General features: G+C 32.8%; 2 protein-coding genes across 2 annotated transcripts; one reads left to right on the plus strand and one right to left on the minus strand.

Annotated features, from left to right (window-relative positions):
- The first annotated feature begins 1216 nt into the window (after positions 1-1216).
- LOC147393768 (late embryogenesis abundant protein At1g64065-like) lies at positions 1217-6273 on the plus strand. Its single transcript, XM_086455141.1, has 2 exons — positions 1217-1581; positions 6135-6273. Exons 1-2 carry the CDS (start codon positions 1217-1219, stop codon positions 6271-6273), a joined length of 504 nt encoding a protein of 167 aa, XP_086311267.1.
- Positions 6274-6314: 41 nt separating this feature from the next.
- On the minus strand, positions 6315-8087 carry LOC147393769 (putative membrane-associated kinase regulator 2). The gene is made up of 2 exons (XM_086457124.1): positions 6723-8087; positions 6315-6521 (listed from the first exon to the last, which is right to left on the minus strand). The coding sequence occupies exons 1-2, from the start codon at positions 7867-7869 to the stop codon at positions 6415-6417; spliced, it is 1254 nt and encodes a 417-aa protein (XP_086313250.1). The 5' UTR covers positions 7870-8087; the 3' UTR covers positions 6315-6414.
- Positions 8088-14456: the final 6369 nt, after the last annotated feature.

The following is a 14456-nucleotide window of genomic DNA, read 5'->3' on the forward strand; positions in this document are numbered from 1 at the left end:
AATGATCTTGACTTACTTAGTATTTGTGATTTGTTGGGTATTACATGTACCCGGGGATTTGAGTGAAATATAATGCTTTAAGAGGCTATTTGACTTGCCCCATGTTAGTCGGATCTGAATCTATGGGTCCGAACAACGTTGTTATTAGAAAAAATAATAAAATATGTTAATAAAAATGTTTCCCTTGATAAATTCCCCAATAGATTGGACAATCATGTCGTTCTCCAAATCTTGATTCCCCTCGATTACTAAAACATGGTTAAACTTTAGACTTAAAATATCAAACTCCTACAATAGAAGAAACCTTACAATTACCAAAACATTATAGCAATGAAACCTCGTTGAATATTTATTGATAATTTGTAATCATTTTTTTTATGTATAATCATTTTTCTTATCTAATATCATTTTTTTTTCTCATAATTTATATTGAAAAATATTTTTTTCTTGCAAAATAATAAAATTTTATGGGTGACCTCAAGATTGGACTTCATATTGCACATCTTGACGTGAAAGTGGATAGGAACTATATGTGCTTTTTCACTTGTATTTCAAGTGGCACAAACACAACTATAGATCTTTTTTCCTTGGGATACAAAATAACATATCTGTTATGGAGATTTACATTTGAGCATCCGGAGGAAAAGATCTATGGTATCTACAAGTATTGACCCAGTGAAGATTTTCTATTTAGAAAATCATTATTCTTCTTTTAAAGTGGCGGACTTCATAATAATTCAAAACATCCTTAATGGAAGCTTCCCTTAAATTACATGAAGTGGTTAGTATTCAAATGTGAACGCCACCAACGTGTTTATAATCCAACGAAGAAAATATATTATAATTAAAAACTTTATTATAGAAGAAAAATAAACCCCACACACCAACAATTCCCTCACTATATATATATATATACCTCATAACAAGGACCCATAACCTTCATCCCTCCCAACCTACTCCTCCTTCCCCTTTTAATTCACTCCAAAATACCAAACCAACCATGAACACCAAGGACCATGAGTCGGCCACGGTCCAATCCAATGACCTCCGAAGGAAGAAAAGAATCAAATTGTTTAGTTATATAGCTATTTTTATCGTCTTTCAAATCATAGTATTTACGGTACTTGGATTAACCGTTCTTCGTGTCAAATCTCCCAAAATTAAGATAAATTCTATAGGCATCCAAAGGTCGAACAATGGACCTAATTCATTCAACATGACATTGATTGCGCAAGTCTCCATCAAGAACAAGAATTTTGGTGAGTACAAATTCGACAACACACCGATGGTCTTCACTTATAGAGGTGTGAAGATAGGGGAAACCATGATTCCTAAGAGGAAGATTAAGGCACGAGGCACTCGACAATTTAATGTAGTAGTGGACGTGAATTCTGATCAAGTATCGGGGAATCCGAACCTGAGTAGTGATCTCAATTCGGGGGCTTTGATTTTGAGCAGCTCTGCGAAAATGAGGGGAAAGGTTAGAGTGATTTATATGATGAAAAGGCGCAAATCAGGGGAAATGAACTGCACCATGAATATTAATACGATGAGGCCAATAGGCCACCAAATCAGTTGCAAGTGATATGACATGATGTTGGCTTAATTTAATTTTGGATTTTTAGTTTGATTGATAGAAGTATTCTTTTTATTTTTATTTTTTTTAATATATAATTTGAAATAATGGATCATCAAGTCTCAATGTGTGTAAAATACCATCTCCCTTTGTCCTTTGTAATATTGGATTTGAGATCATCTTGGTTATGTTGTCTCTTATTTTTATTTTTTATTAATTAAATAATCCCACATTGCTCAAATATGAAGAACTCGTAGGCAGGGGTGGCACCATAGCTGTATACTTGGAGAACTTGAATGGTGGGAAAATTATTTGTGCAAGAAAATAGGATTGGAGGGAAGTAAGGGTGTGGGGGCAAAAATTGGAGGGAGATGAGGTGTGAGGGCAAATGGGGAGAGAGAGGTGAGGGAATAGCGACAAATGGGACATGTAAGTAGTTGAAAATATAGGAGTGTCTCAAAGTTTTATGGGGGCAATTGCCCCCACCACCTCCGCCACTGCTCATAGAATTCTTGAAGGTCAAGGTCACTAATTTTTGTGAAGGCAGGAAGCAAGATATAGTCACCCAATAGGCTTTCTTGATTTTTCATAAATAAGGATATTTTTTTGACAAAAATTCCCACTTGCAGGCTTTGTTTAATAAATAGTCATGCTGAAGTGACCTAAGGATTGTACCTCATAGTGCACATCCTTACATGAAAATGTATAAGAACCATAAATACTTTTTGACTCGTATCTTGATTAAAAGCATCTATGATTCTCACACATTTTTCATATCAGAATGTGCAATATGATGTACAATCTTGAGGTCACTTTAGCATTATTCTTTAATAAGGAATTTCTTATAATCATAATTTGGTAAGATAGCTAAGATCACAACTCAAGAAGTGGGCGTCTTGAGTTTTTGAGTTCGAATCCTTCCCCCCCAAGAAGTGGACATCTTGATTAGGGGAGGGTATTGCATGTGCCCCAAGGATTAGTCGGATACTCTTAAGAGGGCAGAGCCAAGAATGGATGAATGAGGTAAAACCGTCTAAATTTTGATGATTTTGTGAGATACTCGTGTTATGACATGTCCCCTTTCATCGTTTTGCCCCACACACACACACACTCCTCACCCCTTCAATCTTTTATCCCCTCCCCACTATATTTTGATGAATATTTGACGTACCTAGGTTTTTTTTATTTTTTTTAACTTAATCTAACAGGATAATTCAATGACGTGGCATGTATAATGAATCGTAGATTATTTGTCTCGGGATACACAACAGCAATCCCTGTAAATATGTGAAATTATTTATCCCGATGTAACAATCAACAATTCTTTGCACATGCCACGTAAGTGAGTTTTTGAATTATTTTGTCAGGTTGAATTATAAAATTAGGGCTTCTTTTGGTTTTTATATTTTAACTACTGTCACATCCACTATAACCTTTTTTTCCCTTTCGTTTTAATAAATATTTGAGGTAACCCTCTTTTGTTTTCAAGCTACTACATATTCACTTCGAATATTTTATTTCTTCGCTTTCAATTGTTTTAGTGATTTAGACCCCCCCCCCCCCCCCGCCATTAGATTAACTAATATTTGAACACCCTGTTTTTTTTAAATTAATGATACTAATCACTCTTGATTTGAATATTCTCTCGTAAAAAAATTGGAAAATGATATAAATAACCTTTTCTTCAATCTCTAATGAAAAGTGTTTGAATTTTCTTCACAAAACCAATCATCTTCGACCTTACTATAATCGATTTGCCCCCACTACAGAAAAATCATGGAAGCACAAGTTATTTTTTCTACCCATTTTCCTATGAAGTCCTACTTGGTATGTTGCAAATCATTTGCAAATCAAAATAATTTTCTGAGATCAATTTTATGGTTACGTAATGCAAATGATTTGCACTGTAAAAAAATTTCTTGGATCACCTAAATTCTTAAGAGATTTCTCTGAATGATTTGCGGCACAATATGTACCGCAAATCATTTGCAAAATCACAATAAATTTTTTTATTGCAAAGATTATTTGTCTCGGGATACACAACAGCAATCCCTGTAAATATGTGAAATTATTTATCCCGATGTAACAATCAACAATTCTTTGCACATGCCACGTAAGTGAGTTTTTGAATTATTTTGTCAGGTTGAATTATAAAATTAGGGCTTCTTTTGGTTTTTATATTTTAACTACTATCACATCCACTATAACCTTTTTTTCCCTTTCGTTTTAATAAATATTTGAGGTAACCCTCTTTTGTTTTCAAGCTACTACATATTCACTTCGAATATTTTATTTCTTCGCTTTCAATTGTTTTAGTGATTTAGACCCCCCCCCCCCCCCCCATTAGATTAACTAATACTTGAACACCCTGTTTTTTTTTAAATTAATGATACTAATCACTCTTGATTTGAATATTCTCTCGTAAAAAAATTGGAAAATGATATAAATAACCTTTTCTTCAATCTCTAATGAAAAGTGTTTGAATTTTCTTCACAAAACCAATCATCTTCGACCTTACTATAATCGATTTGCCCCCACTACAGAAAAATCATGGAAGCACAAGTTATTTTTTCTACCCATTTTCCTATAAAGTCCTACTTGGTATGTTGCAAATCATTTGCAAATCAAAATAATTTTCTGAGATCAATTTTATGGTTACGTAATGCAAATGATTTGCACTGTAAAAAAATTTCTTGGATCACCTAAATTCTTAAGAGATTTCTCTGAATGATTTGCGGCACAATATGTACCGCAAATCATTTGCAAAATCACAATAAATTTTTTTATTGCAAAGATCAACCAATCACAGAAAAAAAAATTCACAAGAGATCTTTCAAGAGGTACCAATCAATAGTAAATCATTCAATGCAAAAGTATACCAAGCAAGGCTCGAGTTTAAAATTTTAAAGGATAATGAATTTTTGTACCATTAAATTTTAAATTTCTATCATTTATTATATACATATACAAATAATAAATGGAATTGAAACTTACCATTCCAATATTTTACATCTGATTTGTAACAGCATTATTGTGTTAAAATTAATGTTGGAGTAATTTTGGTGGGGACACACAGGAAGATCTTGACACGGTGGCGTGCGGATGCCCATACATGCATTTTATCTGAGATACAAATAAAATGCATTGACGGACATGCACATGCCACCACATTAAGGTATTCCCCCGTGTGTTCCCCACCTTACTAAGGTCACCCTAACTCAACTCTTATGTTAAATGACTTTTCTTACTACGAACAACATTTGGGACGAGGTTCTCCTTTAAGATTTCATTTTGACCCTCTAATATTTTGATAATTACACTTATCTCCCTTATAATTATCTGAGGGACTCACTTATGCTTCCATCAAATTAATGTGAACTTAACTGTTAAATTCCTTTTATAACTTTTCTTTGTTTTTTTAGTTGTTACTCTTTAATAAACAAAAATATGCCTGTGAAAAATTGAGTTAAATGAATTCCTAGGTGGGGGCACTTTAAATATTATTTTAAAATTTATCTTTTTTAATAAAAAATAACATAAAATAAGAGGTTAAAATCTATATAATAAAACACAATTAAGTTGTTATCATTTTATGTTTCTTGAGTTGGGGATAAATGCCCCCCAACTAAAGTTTTGTTTTCTATTTTTTTATTTTATTTTATTTTTTTTAATTAATTTATGCTAATTTACTATATCTCCTCTTTAACTCATTTTATTATTTTTCATCTTTTAATCTCAAAATTTTATAATTTAAGAATCCACTTTCCTTCTTTTACTATTTACTCTTATTTTTTTATATTTTCTCATATACTCCTTTTCCCTATTTTATTATTTTCATTTTTAACCTTTATGACTTCAAAATTCTTTAATCCAATTTTATTTTTTTTCACTTTAACCTCCTTAACCCTTTCATCAAATTATAATTGTGTTATAAATATTTTATTTTCTTTGCACTTCGACCCTAAAATTTTTCTATATATTCTTTTTTACCCATTAACCCACTTCAGCTTTTAATACTTTAACTTTAAAAAAAAAATTATTAACCACGCTCAAACTTTATTTTTCATACTTTTACCCCCTCATAGGATATCTTGCCCAACTCGAGGAGTAAAATATAGACGGTAAGTGCAATTACCAAAATGTTAGGGGTCAAAATAGAATTATGCCAAACCATAGGGATCAAAGTGTAATTTACCCTTAAAAATAATATAAAAAAATGGTACTACCGTATTATAAGTTGGAAGCGGAATCGTAGCTGAAGAATACAGAGAGAGACGTGAGCTGCAGAGACGAAAGAGATGGCACCAACTTCGAAGAATCACGAGAATCGATGTGAGAGAAAAGAGCGAGAAAGAGACACCTTTACTTTGTCTTATTCCACTTTCATTTCTCTATCAAATCTTTTAATGTTATATTCATCTTTTGTCGATACCTTTCCCCCTTCGCTGACTGGTATTTCGTCTTGTCCTTCATTTCCACAACATAATAAGGCAAAAATTAATAAATCAGGATTCACTTTTCTTTTTGGTTTTTAATCTTTTAATATCTGTTCTTATAGATTTAGATTTGCTCTCTCTGATGATGATGGTGAGATTCTACTGTTCTACACTATTTCCTTGATTTCTGTGGTGGATTCGGATTTACAGACAAGTTTGAAGAAGAGATCGTTTGATTCAGATCGCTTTACAGAAGAGTGATGAAGTTGATATACATCTACAGTTCTACTTACTTCTCATCATCGATTAACAACTCTTTTATAGTTTTATCTCCTAAAATTTTACAAAAACAACAACTAACAGAAAGCTGAACATTTTTTATATGAAAGATCTACCATAGTTTCAAATATGAGCTTCTTTTGCTACTTCAAATGAAGTTTTGGATGCCTCGATAGGTTTCTCCTGAGATAGATCGTTTGTTGATCGCAAGATCGCAGAAGAATCAGAATCTGAAGAAAGAAACATGACGATTATAATCAAATTTTAACAGATTCAAAGCAGTAACTCTTCGATCAGAATAAACATGAACATTTTAATCAAATTTAAAAGATTTAAAGCAGTAAATCTTCGATCAGAATCTGAAGAAAGAAACATGAACATTTTAATCAAATTCGAACAAGTTTCAAATACATTAAAGATAAGATTTATACCTCTAGAAGCATTAAATGATCTCTTGCAGTGAAGAATAGCGCTCTGGATTCCATCTTGCTGTTGTAACAACGAATCGTCCACTCTCCTCGGTTGAATCGCAACCGAAGGAACCGCTGCAACAGTAGATGAAGCTGATCGACTTTTCCCTAAATGCTTACAAACCACTCGCAAACCTGCAGGGAAATTCCCCTGTTTTTGACTCCTACCTTGACTCGCATTTGCTTCTATTACAACTGATTCAGATTCGTTGTGTGTTGGAGACGACGAAGTTTTTGAGATCACAGTTGATCCTGATTTCCCTAAACCTAAGCTCAACTGTCCAGAAAACCCCAGTTTCTCTCCATATCTCTTAGAACCTCGAACATAGATCGGTTTGATCATCTTCAGATACTTCTGCACTATATCTTTCGCAAATTTCTTCTCCTCTGAAGCAACTACATCTTCGGAACTCTGATTGTTGATTTTGATTCCAGTGTTTCTCGAACTATTATCTCTATTAAAAAGAGAAACGATCGGTACTTCTTCAATCTTGAATTTCACTCGGGATGATTTCCTCTGTTGTGGTTGATTTTGCGATGGTGAAGAAGCTCCATTGGTTTCTATCTTCTCTGTATCTGTCGATTTTGGTTTCTTAAACCCTAACGTGAAGACGCGAAACTTAGTTGCAGATTTTAAAAAGGAGATAGGGAGTTGAGGCTTAGAGTTCGGTTCGGTTGAGTTGAACACGAGCGAGGATGGTTCTAACGGTTCGAGCGGTTCGAACCTGCCTTTGAAGAAGAGATCATCAGAGGGAGAAGAAGATAGGTTCAGGTCAGACCGGTCATCGTTCGAACCGGATGAGACTGCGAAATCGAACTCTTGTTCTCCGTCTGTTCCCAACGATTCTTCGCTATTTCCGTCTACTTCTTCTTCTTCTTCTTCGTTATCGCTCTCATCGTTATCTTTGTTGTCGTTTTCTCTATCTCCGTTATCTGTCACCGTGAACTCTAAGTCAAAAAAAGGTCCTTCATCTTCGTCGCCATCTTCGTCCGTTTCAACTGCTATTTGGCGCACAGTGTTGGCAACAGTGGTGGTGGTGGTGCGTAGATTAGCATTGGTGGGCTCACCACCACCCCTCCAGTACTTAAGTAAGCTGAAAGCTTCCATTGTTGGGAGAGCCAGCGATGAAGAAGAAAATGAAGTTTTGGGTTAGGTTTTAGAGCTTAAGATGAAGGAGACAGGGGAGAGAAGTAAAGGAGGGAAAGAAAGTAGATTGTACAAAGAGAGTTTGTTTAATTGAATTTAATTTAAGAGTTATTTAATGGTGCTGCAGTACTGAGAATGGTGTGACAGGAAAACAGTGAGGGAAGCTTTAAGCAGAGAGAGAGAGAGAGATTGCTTTTAAGGGATAGTTTTGTTGTTTTTCGTCTTTGCGTATCGGGGGAGAATCCTCAGTACACCACATTGCAAATTATTTGGGTAAAAATGTTGAAAATTTTACTATCGAACGTTGTTGGATGCTCGATGTCCAGCAAATATTTTAGATGGAAAGATAATTTCCTTCGGAAACAATCTCTAGGAAACTAGTCGTGATCTGTACGAATTCTGCGTTTCCCTTTTCTTTCATTGCTGACTAATGCAATTACAATATGCCACGTGGTATATAAATGAAACCTCAAGTTGACCCAAAACGCTTTTGTACATTATACAAAAGAAAGAACACACGCATAGCACGTGTTGTTGGTATAGGCCGTAAATCCGTAGGTTCTTTGCGTTTTGTTATTGTTATTTAGGAAAATTATCAGAAAAAATCTAATATAATAATTATTTAACAAAAAAAATTTAATTTATTAAAAATTATAAAAATGATAACAAATCGACCATTCAATGGGTTTTTTTTTTCTTTCTCCTCTTTCTCTCTATTTTTTTAATTTTTTAAATAGAAAATCGAATTTTTTTTAAATGAAACAGTCATTCAATGTCATGTTCTTTCTCTCTCTCTTTTTTATTTTTTAAATATTAAATAAAAAATCAAATTTAAAAAAAAATCGACCATTCAATATCTGATTCTTTCTCTCTCTTTTTTATTTTTTAAATATTAAATAAAAAATCGGCCATTCAATATCTAATTCTTTCTCTCTTTTTTTTATTTTTTAAAATAAAAAAATGAATATTTTAAAAAGAAAAGGCCATTCAATGTCTGGTTCTTTATCTCTCTCGTTTTGATTTTTTAAATAAATAAAAATCAAATTTCTGAGAAAATCGAATTTGTAAGTGATGCGCTAAGAAACAAAAAAAATTATTTTTTTTAATGTTGTTATTGACGATGAGAGAATTCCAATAAAAAAAATCGTTAAAAAAATAAAAATAAAAAGTATTTTTATATGTGGTGTGCCGTTAGTAGAAAATAATTTTTTTTTATTTTCATCTTTTTCACATTTAATTATTTGTAAGTGATACACTAAGAAACAAAAATTCGTTTCCAAAAATTTGTTTTTTTATTTAAAAAATAAAAAAGAGAGAGAGAAAAAAAGAATTGGACATTGAATGCCCGTTTCTTTTGAAAAATAAAAAAGAGTAAGAGAAAGATGATAGAGAAAAAATCGGACATTGAATAATAGATTTTTTTTTTAAATTTAAATTTTTATTTAAAAAATAAAAAAGAAAGAGAGAAATAACCGGACATTGAATGATCGATTTAAAAAAAATTGATTTTTTTATTTAAAAAATAAAAAAGAGAGAGAGAGAAAGAACAAGGAGAGAAAAAGAACCAAACATTGAATGGTCATTTAATTAAAAAAAAAATCGATTTTCTATTTAAAAAATAAAAAATATAGAGAGAAAGAGGAGAAAGAAAAAATTCGGCCATTGAATGACAAGTTTGTTATCATTTTTTTAATTTTTAATAAATTAAAATTTTTCTTGTTAAATAATTGTTGTATTAGGTTTTTTTTTAAATTTTCCCTTGTTATTTCATATTTGTAAAAAAAATTAAATTAAACTAAAAAATATTTTTTTTACATATAATTATAATTGTAAAATACAAAATGGCCAACCTACCAACTAACCATATCTTATCACAATATTGTAATTTCAAGAAAATAAATTTTCATTTAAATTAGAAAATATAGTAAAATGTGAATTTCAACTTCACACGAAAAAGATAAAATTTACCTCCAAACAACATCCTCATCGTCGACCACCCTCATCATCTTCTCTCTATTCTACTTCTTCTTCGACTTTTTTCTCTTGATAACTCTGCTTCTACTATTCTTCCGCCCCTCTTCTTCTTTTGCCTCCTTCCTCCACCTCCACTCCAGCGCTACCCTCTCTCTCTCCTCTCTCCGTTGTATTTTTTTCCTAATATAATTGAACAACAAATAAATGATTTTACCATTTTCACCAATCTTTTTCATGTATTTCATTTTTCAAGGAAAGTGGAAATCCATGCAATCAAACACACTTTGATAATAAACTTTTTATTTTTTTAGTGGCCCTTGCAATTAGTTAGATCAACTATTCAAATGATTAGGATCAGACAATTCGAATCATTGAGATCGACCTTTATTCAAATCACTGAGATCAACACTCAATTGTCAGGATTGAGGTTGTTATGATCATCGATCTCTAGCAATGGCATATTTAGAAGGGGGGGTTTTAACTAACTGGTTTGTTAAGATGCCGCCCCAAAACTTGAGGCGCATTTAGAAATATGTCCTCTCGTAGTGTCCAACTGTCTATAAGAAAATAACATCGCAGGCCTCTTGTGATCATGGTTTAGATATGATTTATATAATAAAAAAAAAAAAAAGTGATTTTCATCAAAGTCACATCTTAAAAATGAACGGCTATGAACTCCAAAATTTTTAAGGTTGTGATGTTTATTGATAAATTTGGGGGTCCAACTCATAACCAATTGACAATGAGTGGAGAGGCTCGAAAGCTTATAAGGAAAGAGTGACAATGCAATGAGTGTCCGGTGTGGGACTAAACTCAACACACCCTTGTATGTGTGTGTATAGCCGATGTGACATTTTTTCAACCATCTAAATCATGCCACATATAACTACAAGAATCTTGCACTACATAGGATTTGCTTCCCATTCTTATGCTCTTCAAGTAAATAATTATAATTATTAAAAAAAAATTAATAATAATAATAAAAATAAATTCCAAAAATAATTTATAATTAAGTGATATTGTGATAATTTTCCCTTTTTATATTTTCACTTTCTATCCATTTATAAATATATTGGCAAAAGGGGTAAGAAACTTTCTTTGAAGGAGATGAGAAAGGTTGTATATAGAGATTAAAAGAATTAAAGAGAGCATCCACAAAGGAGAGAAGGTAAGTTGGAGCCTATGGGCTTTAGCTTCATCTACTTTCCGTTGACAGTGGGACCCAGTTTACATGGACCTGATGATTTTGAAACTTTGATTGACACACACTCTTGTGCACTGCCCAAGAATGATAAGAGATTATCTCTTCCTTTTTTTAAAGAGTAAAACTAAAATATTCCATTATCATCCACGACATGAACAAGGACGTTTGAAATGGGTCAATCTCGAGAAATTGAGCTATTAATAGGCCAGATTTTGGCTCGTCAGACTGGCTGGGCTAAGGTTGGCCCGATTCATGTTTAGAATCAGGTTCATGCCTGAGATATTGGTCTGTTAGATGGGCCATTTCACTGGACTTGGGCAGTAGATTCAATGATTTGGCGAGTTGGTTCAAATGATTGGGAACCGAGTCATCTCAAAATCCAATTTAATTGACTTGGGTGAGTTTTGATTCGACTCAAACGAGTTCTAATACTTTGTGTCTAATTGCTTCATTACTTCAAATATTTCCCCTGAAATCTATGTTTACGAGATACTCACAGAGTAAGGCTGTCAATGGATTGGTTTCGGATCGGACCAAATCCGATATGATGTAATAAATTTAAATGAACTTCATATATATAATTTCTAACATTTTATCGGATCAGGACATAGTCAAGCCAGATCTGATGTATGAGATATCAGATCGGAGTTTTATCAAATCGGATCTTTATTGGAATCTAAATCATTGATCCAAACACCGTAATTATCTGATCGGAACAGATCGGATTTCGGATCTAATTTGATCCATTGACACCCGGAGTCAACCACTCTATTTCTTTCCCCATCTTAAGAAAAAAGGTGTACGTGTCACGTCACGTGTGTGACACTGCACCATTCTTTATCTAAGAAAGAGATTCTTTTTCCTCGGTCCTGTTCACGTGTGCTTTTTTCCACGTAAAAGGTTTTGAAGACATGAAATAGAGGTTAGACCATCACTTTTACGTTGAAATTCTCTTAAAAAAGCATTTCTTTGCTTCTCTAAAGCAAAGATTAGAATTCAAAACTCACTTTTTAGTGTAATGGGGCTCATGGTTTGAAAACTGGCATGAAATCGAAATGACTCCCACTGAGTCATCATGATTATAATTGGAAACTATCAAGCGAGATGATCATTGTGAATCATCCATCATATTGATGTGTCGAAGTTGAAGATCTAGGCATGATCTGATCATAAAAATGTGAAATCCAACAATCGAGTTTTATCATATGAGATGTATTATTGAGATATGTTTAAATCCTACAATTGAATTTCATGTTTCAACGATTGGGATTATGCATGTTTGAACAATCATTTTTCAAGAGTCATTGATCTTTGGCTTAGACCCATAGCTCGGTTGGTTTGGCATATTGCCAAACAACGTTGAAGTCGTGGGTTCAAGTCCAACTTACCCATAAAAATTAAAAAAAAAAAAAAAAAAGAGTCACCAATCCTGACCTTTTAAATATTAGTTGCCTATTATCAAAATTAACCTTACTTTATGAAGTTTATTACCTATCACACCTTGGAGTGGGGATCCACGTCATAGATCTTAACTACATCAATTTTTGGCATCAAAAAACATTATTTGATGTCACAGGGTCATAATGGATAAAATTATAAGAACTTTGAAGGAAAAAAAAATTAGTTAATTTTCATCGTTGACTTTTAGTTTTTCCTTTAAATCTATACATATGTGGTGTTGGATTGCCAATTTGATAATCCATATACGTCTAATGACTTTTAGTAAGCTTTGAAATCTTATTTAGTAAAGCTAACCTTATTCATACAGTCAAGTTTGTTCGGAAATAAACTTGATCGAGTAAAGGAGTTTTTGTAATAAAATTGCAACAAACAAACATTGTTAACTCTATCCATTTACCCACATGTACGAGTGAATGTTTGAGATACCACTTTGTTTTCAAACTTATAACATACCCATCTGACATTAGTCTTCTTAAGAGGCCAACATAAATGACCTAAATACTCTCATCTTCAATCTCACCCAGCTTTTTCATTTGAAAGATAGTTAGGGGCAGATTTACAATGGGGGCACTAGCCCCTAAAGAAATTTTCAAAGCCTATAGCTTAATGAGCTATTGTGATAGAAATTAGCTGCGGATAAAAAATCCACCACCATTGCCCCCACAAAGAAAATTTTCACTCTCAATTACCATCACAAAGTTTTTTTTTTTTCACTCTAAGTTACCCCTGAAAAAAAAATATTATACTCAATATCATGGCACTCCCCTTCAACCTTATGGTAAAATATTTTACTTTCTTATTTAACCTAAATATTCTATCTCCCACCTTCAAACCTTGAGATTTTTGGATTTGATGATTTTCTACGCAAAAATTGAGAACAAGATGATTGATTGATTGAAAAGAATCGATGAATGATTGACTAGATATTAAACAGGTGCCAACTAGTTGAATTGGTAAAGTCTTTGAATTATGATATCAGAGACTTAAGTTCAAATATTACTGGCACCGAATTACTAAATTCATTAAAAACATACTTACCAATAATAATAAAAAATATTTAATTGAAGATAATGCCATGAGGGCATCTAAGTCAGTTTCTATCAGTAGCTGAAGGAAGACTAAAATCAAGGAAGCATGTCATCACTTATTAGTTTGAAAACACTTGACCAAAACGTGGAGGGGTTACATCCAAAATCCAAATCACCCAACAAAATTGATTTGTAATCCTTTTGACGGATAATTGTACCATGGTCAACCCAAGGTCGAAAACCGTAGGATATTCATCGAGATTAGACATCGTTGGGAATGGAATGTCGGTACTTGAAAGACATCTTTGTAGGCCCACTCACCCACCGACCTAACTTTGTTTTGTCTCCACCAAACGTCACTGGTGTCTCGAAATTACAAGTTTGTAATGAGATGAGGATACCTCTTTAGGCATAATGTGACTTTTAGAATTGCTCCAAATCATGGTCGAATCACAACTTCGCCCCTTTTTGGATTTTCAGTACTTAGGGTGTTTGTAACATTAAGATTTTGTAGTTTGTACAACTACTCAATGTGTCGGTTGGTGCAGGTCCACCACCCCCCACTATCCCAAATTGAGATATATTTTCGATTTTAGAAAAAAATTAATTAAAGGACTTTGATGAAGGGAATTTTTTTATTTATTTTTAAATAGTCCTTCTTAGTTTTAGATTATTTGTTAATAGTCCATTTAGTAAACTTTACTTTTCTTAATAGTCTCTCAAACTTCATCTCTCACATTTCTCACGGTTGAATATCCTAACAGTTTGAAATTGAATTTTTAACATCTCAATCGAATTTTAAAGACTTCATTCTATTGAGGAAAAAAAATTAGAGGAAGAAGAAGTTATTTTTAAGGATTTAACTAGGGTTTTTTCACTTT

The sequence above is a fragment of the Akebia trifoliata genome, chromosome 10 (genome assembly GCF_017979445.1).
Source record: "Akebia trifoliata isolate Shusen 1 chromosome 10, ASM1797944v1, whole genome shotgun sequence".
In the NCBI taxonomy this organism is placed as follows: domain Eukaryota; kingdom Viridiplantae; phylum Streptophyta; class Magnoliopsida; order Ranunculales; family Lardizabalaceae; genus Akebia; species Akebia trifoliata.

Bases quoted from the DNA above. Each gene is read 5' to 3' on its own strand.
- LOC147393768 (XM_086455141.1), top strand. From the start codon at position 1,217: ATGACATTGATTGCGCAAGTCTCCATCAAGAACAAGAATTTTGGTGAG. The intron at 1,582-6,134 runs GTGATATGACAT...CTGTTCTTATAG, and splicing joins GGCCACCAAATCAGTTGCAA to ATTTAGATTTGCTCTCTCTG.
- LOC147393769 (XM_086457124.1), bottom strand. From the start codon at position 7,869: ATGGAAGCTTTCAGCTTACTTAAGTACTGGAGGGGTGGTGGTGAGCCC. The intron at 6,522-6,722 runs GTATAAATCTTA...TTCTTTCTTCAG, and splicing joins ATCATTTAATGCTTCTAGAG to ATTCTGATTCTTCTGCGATC.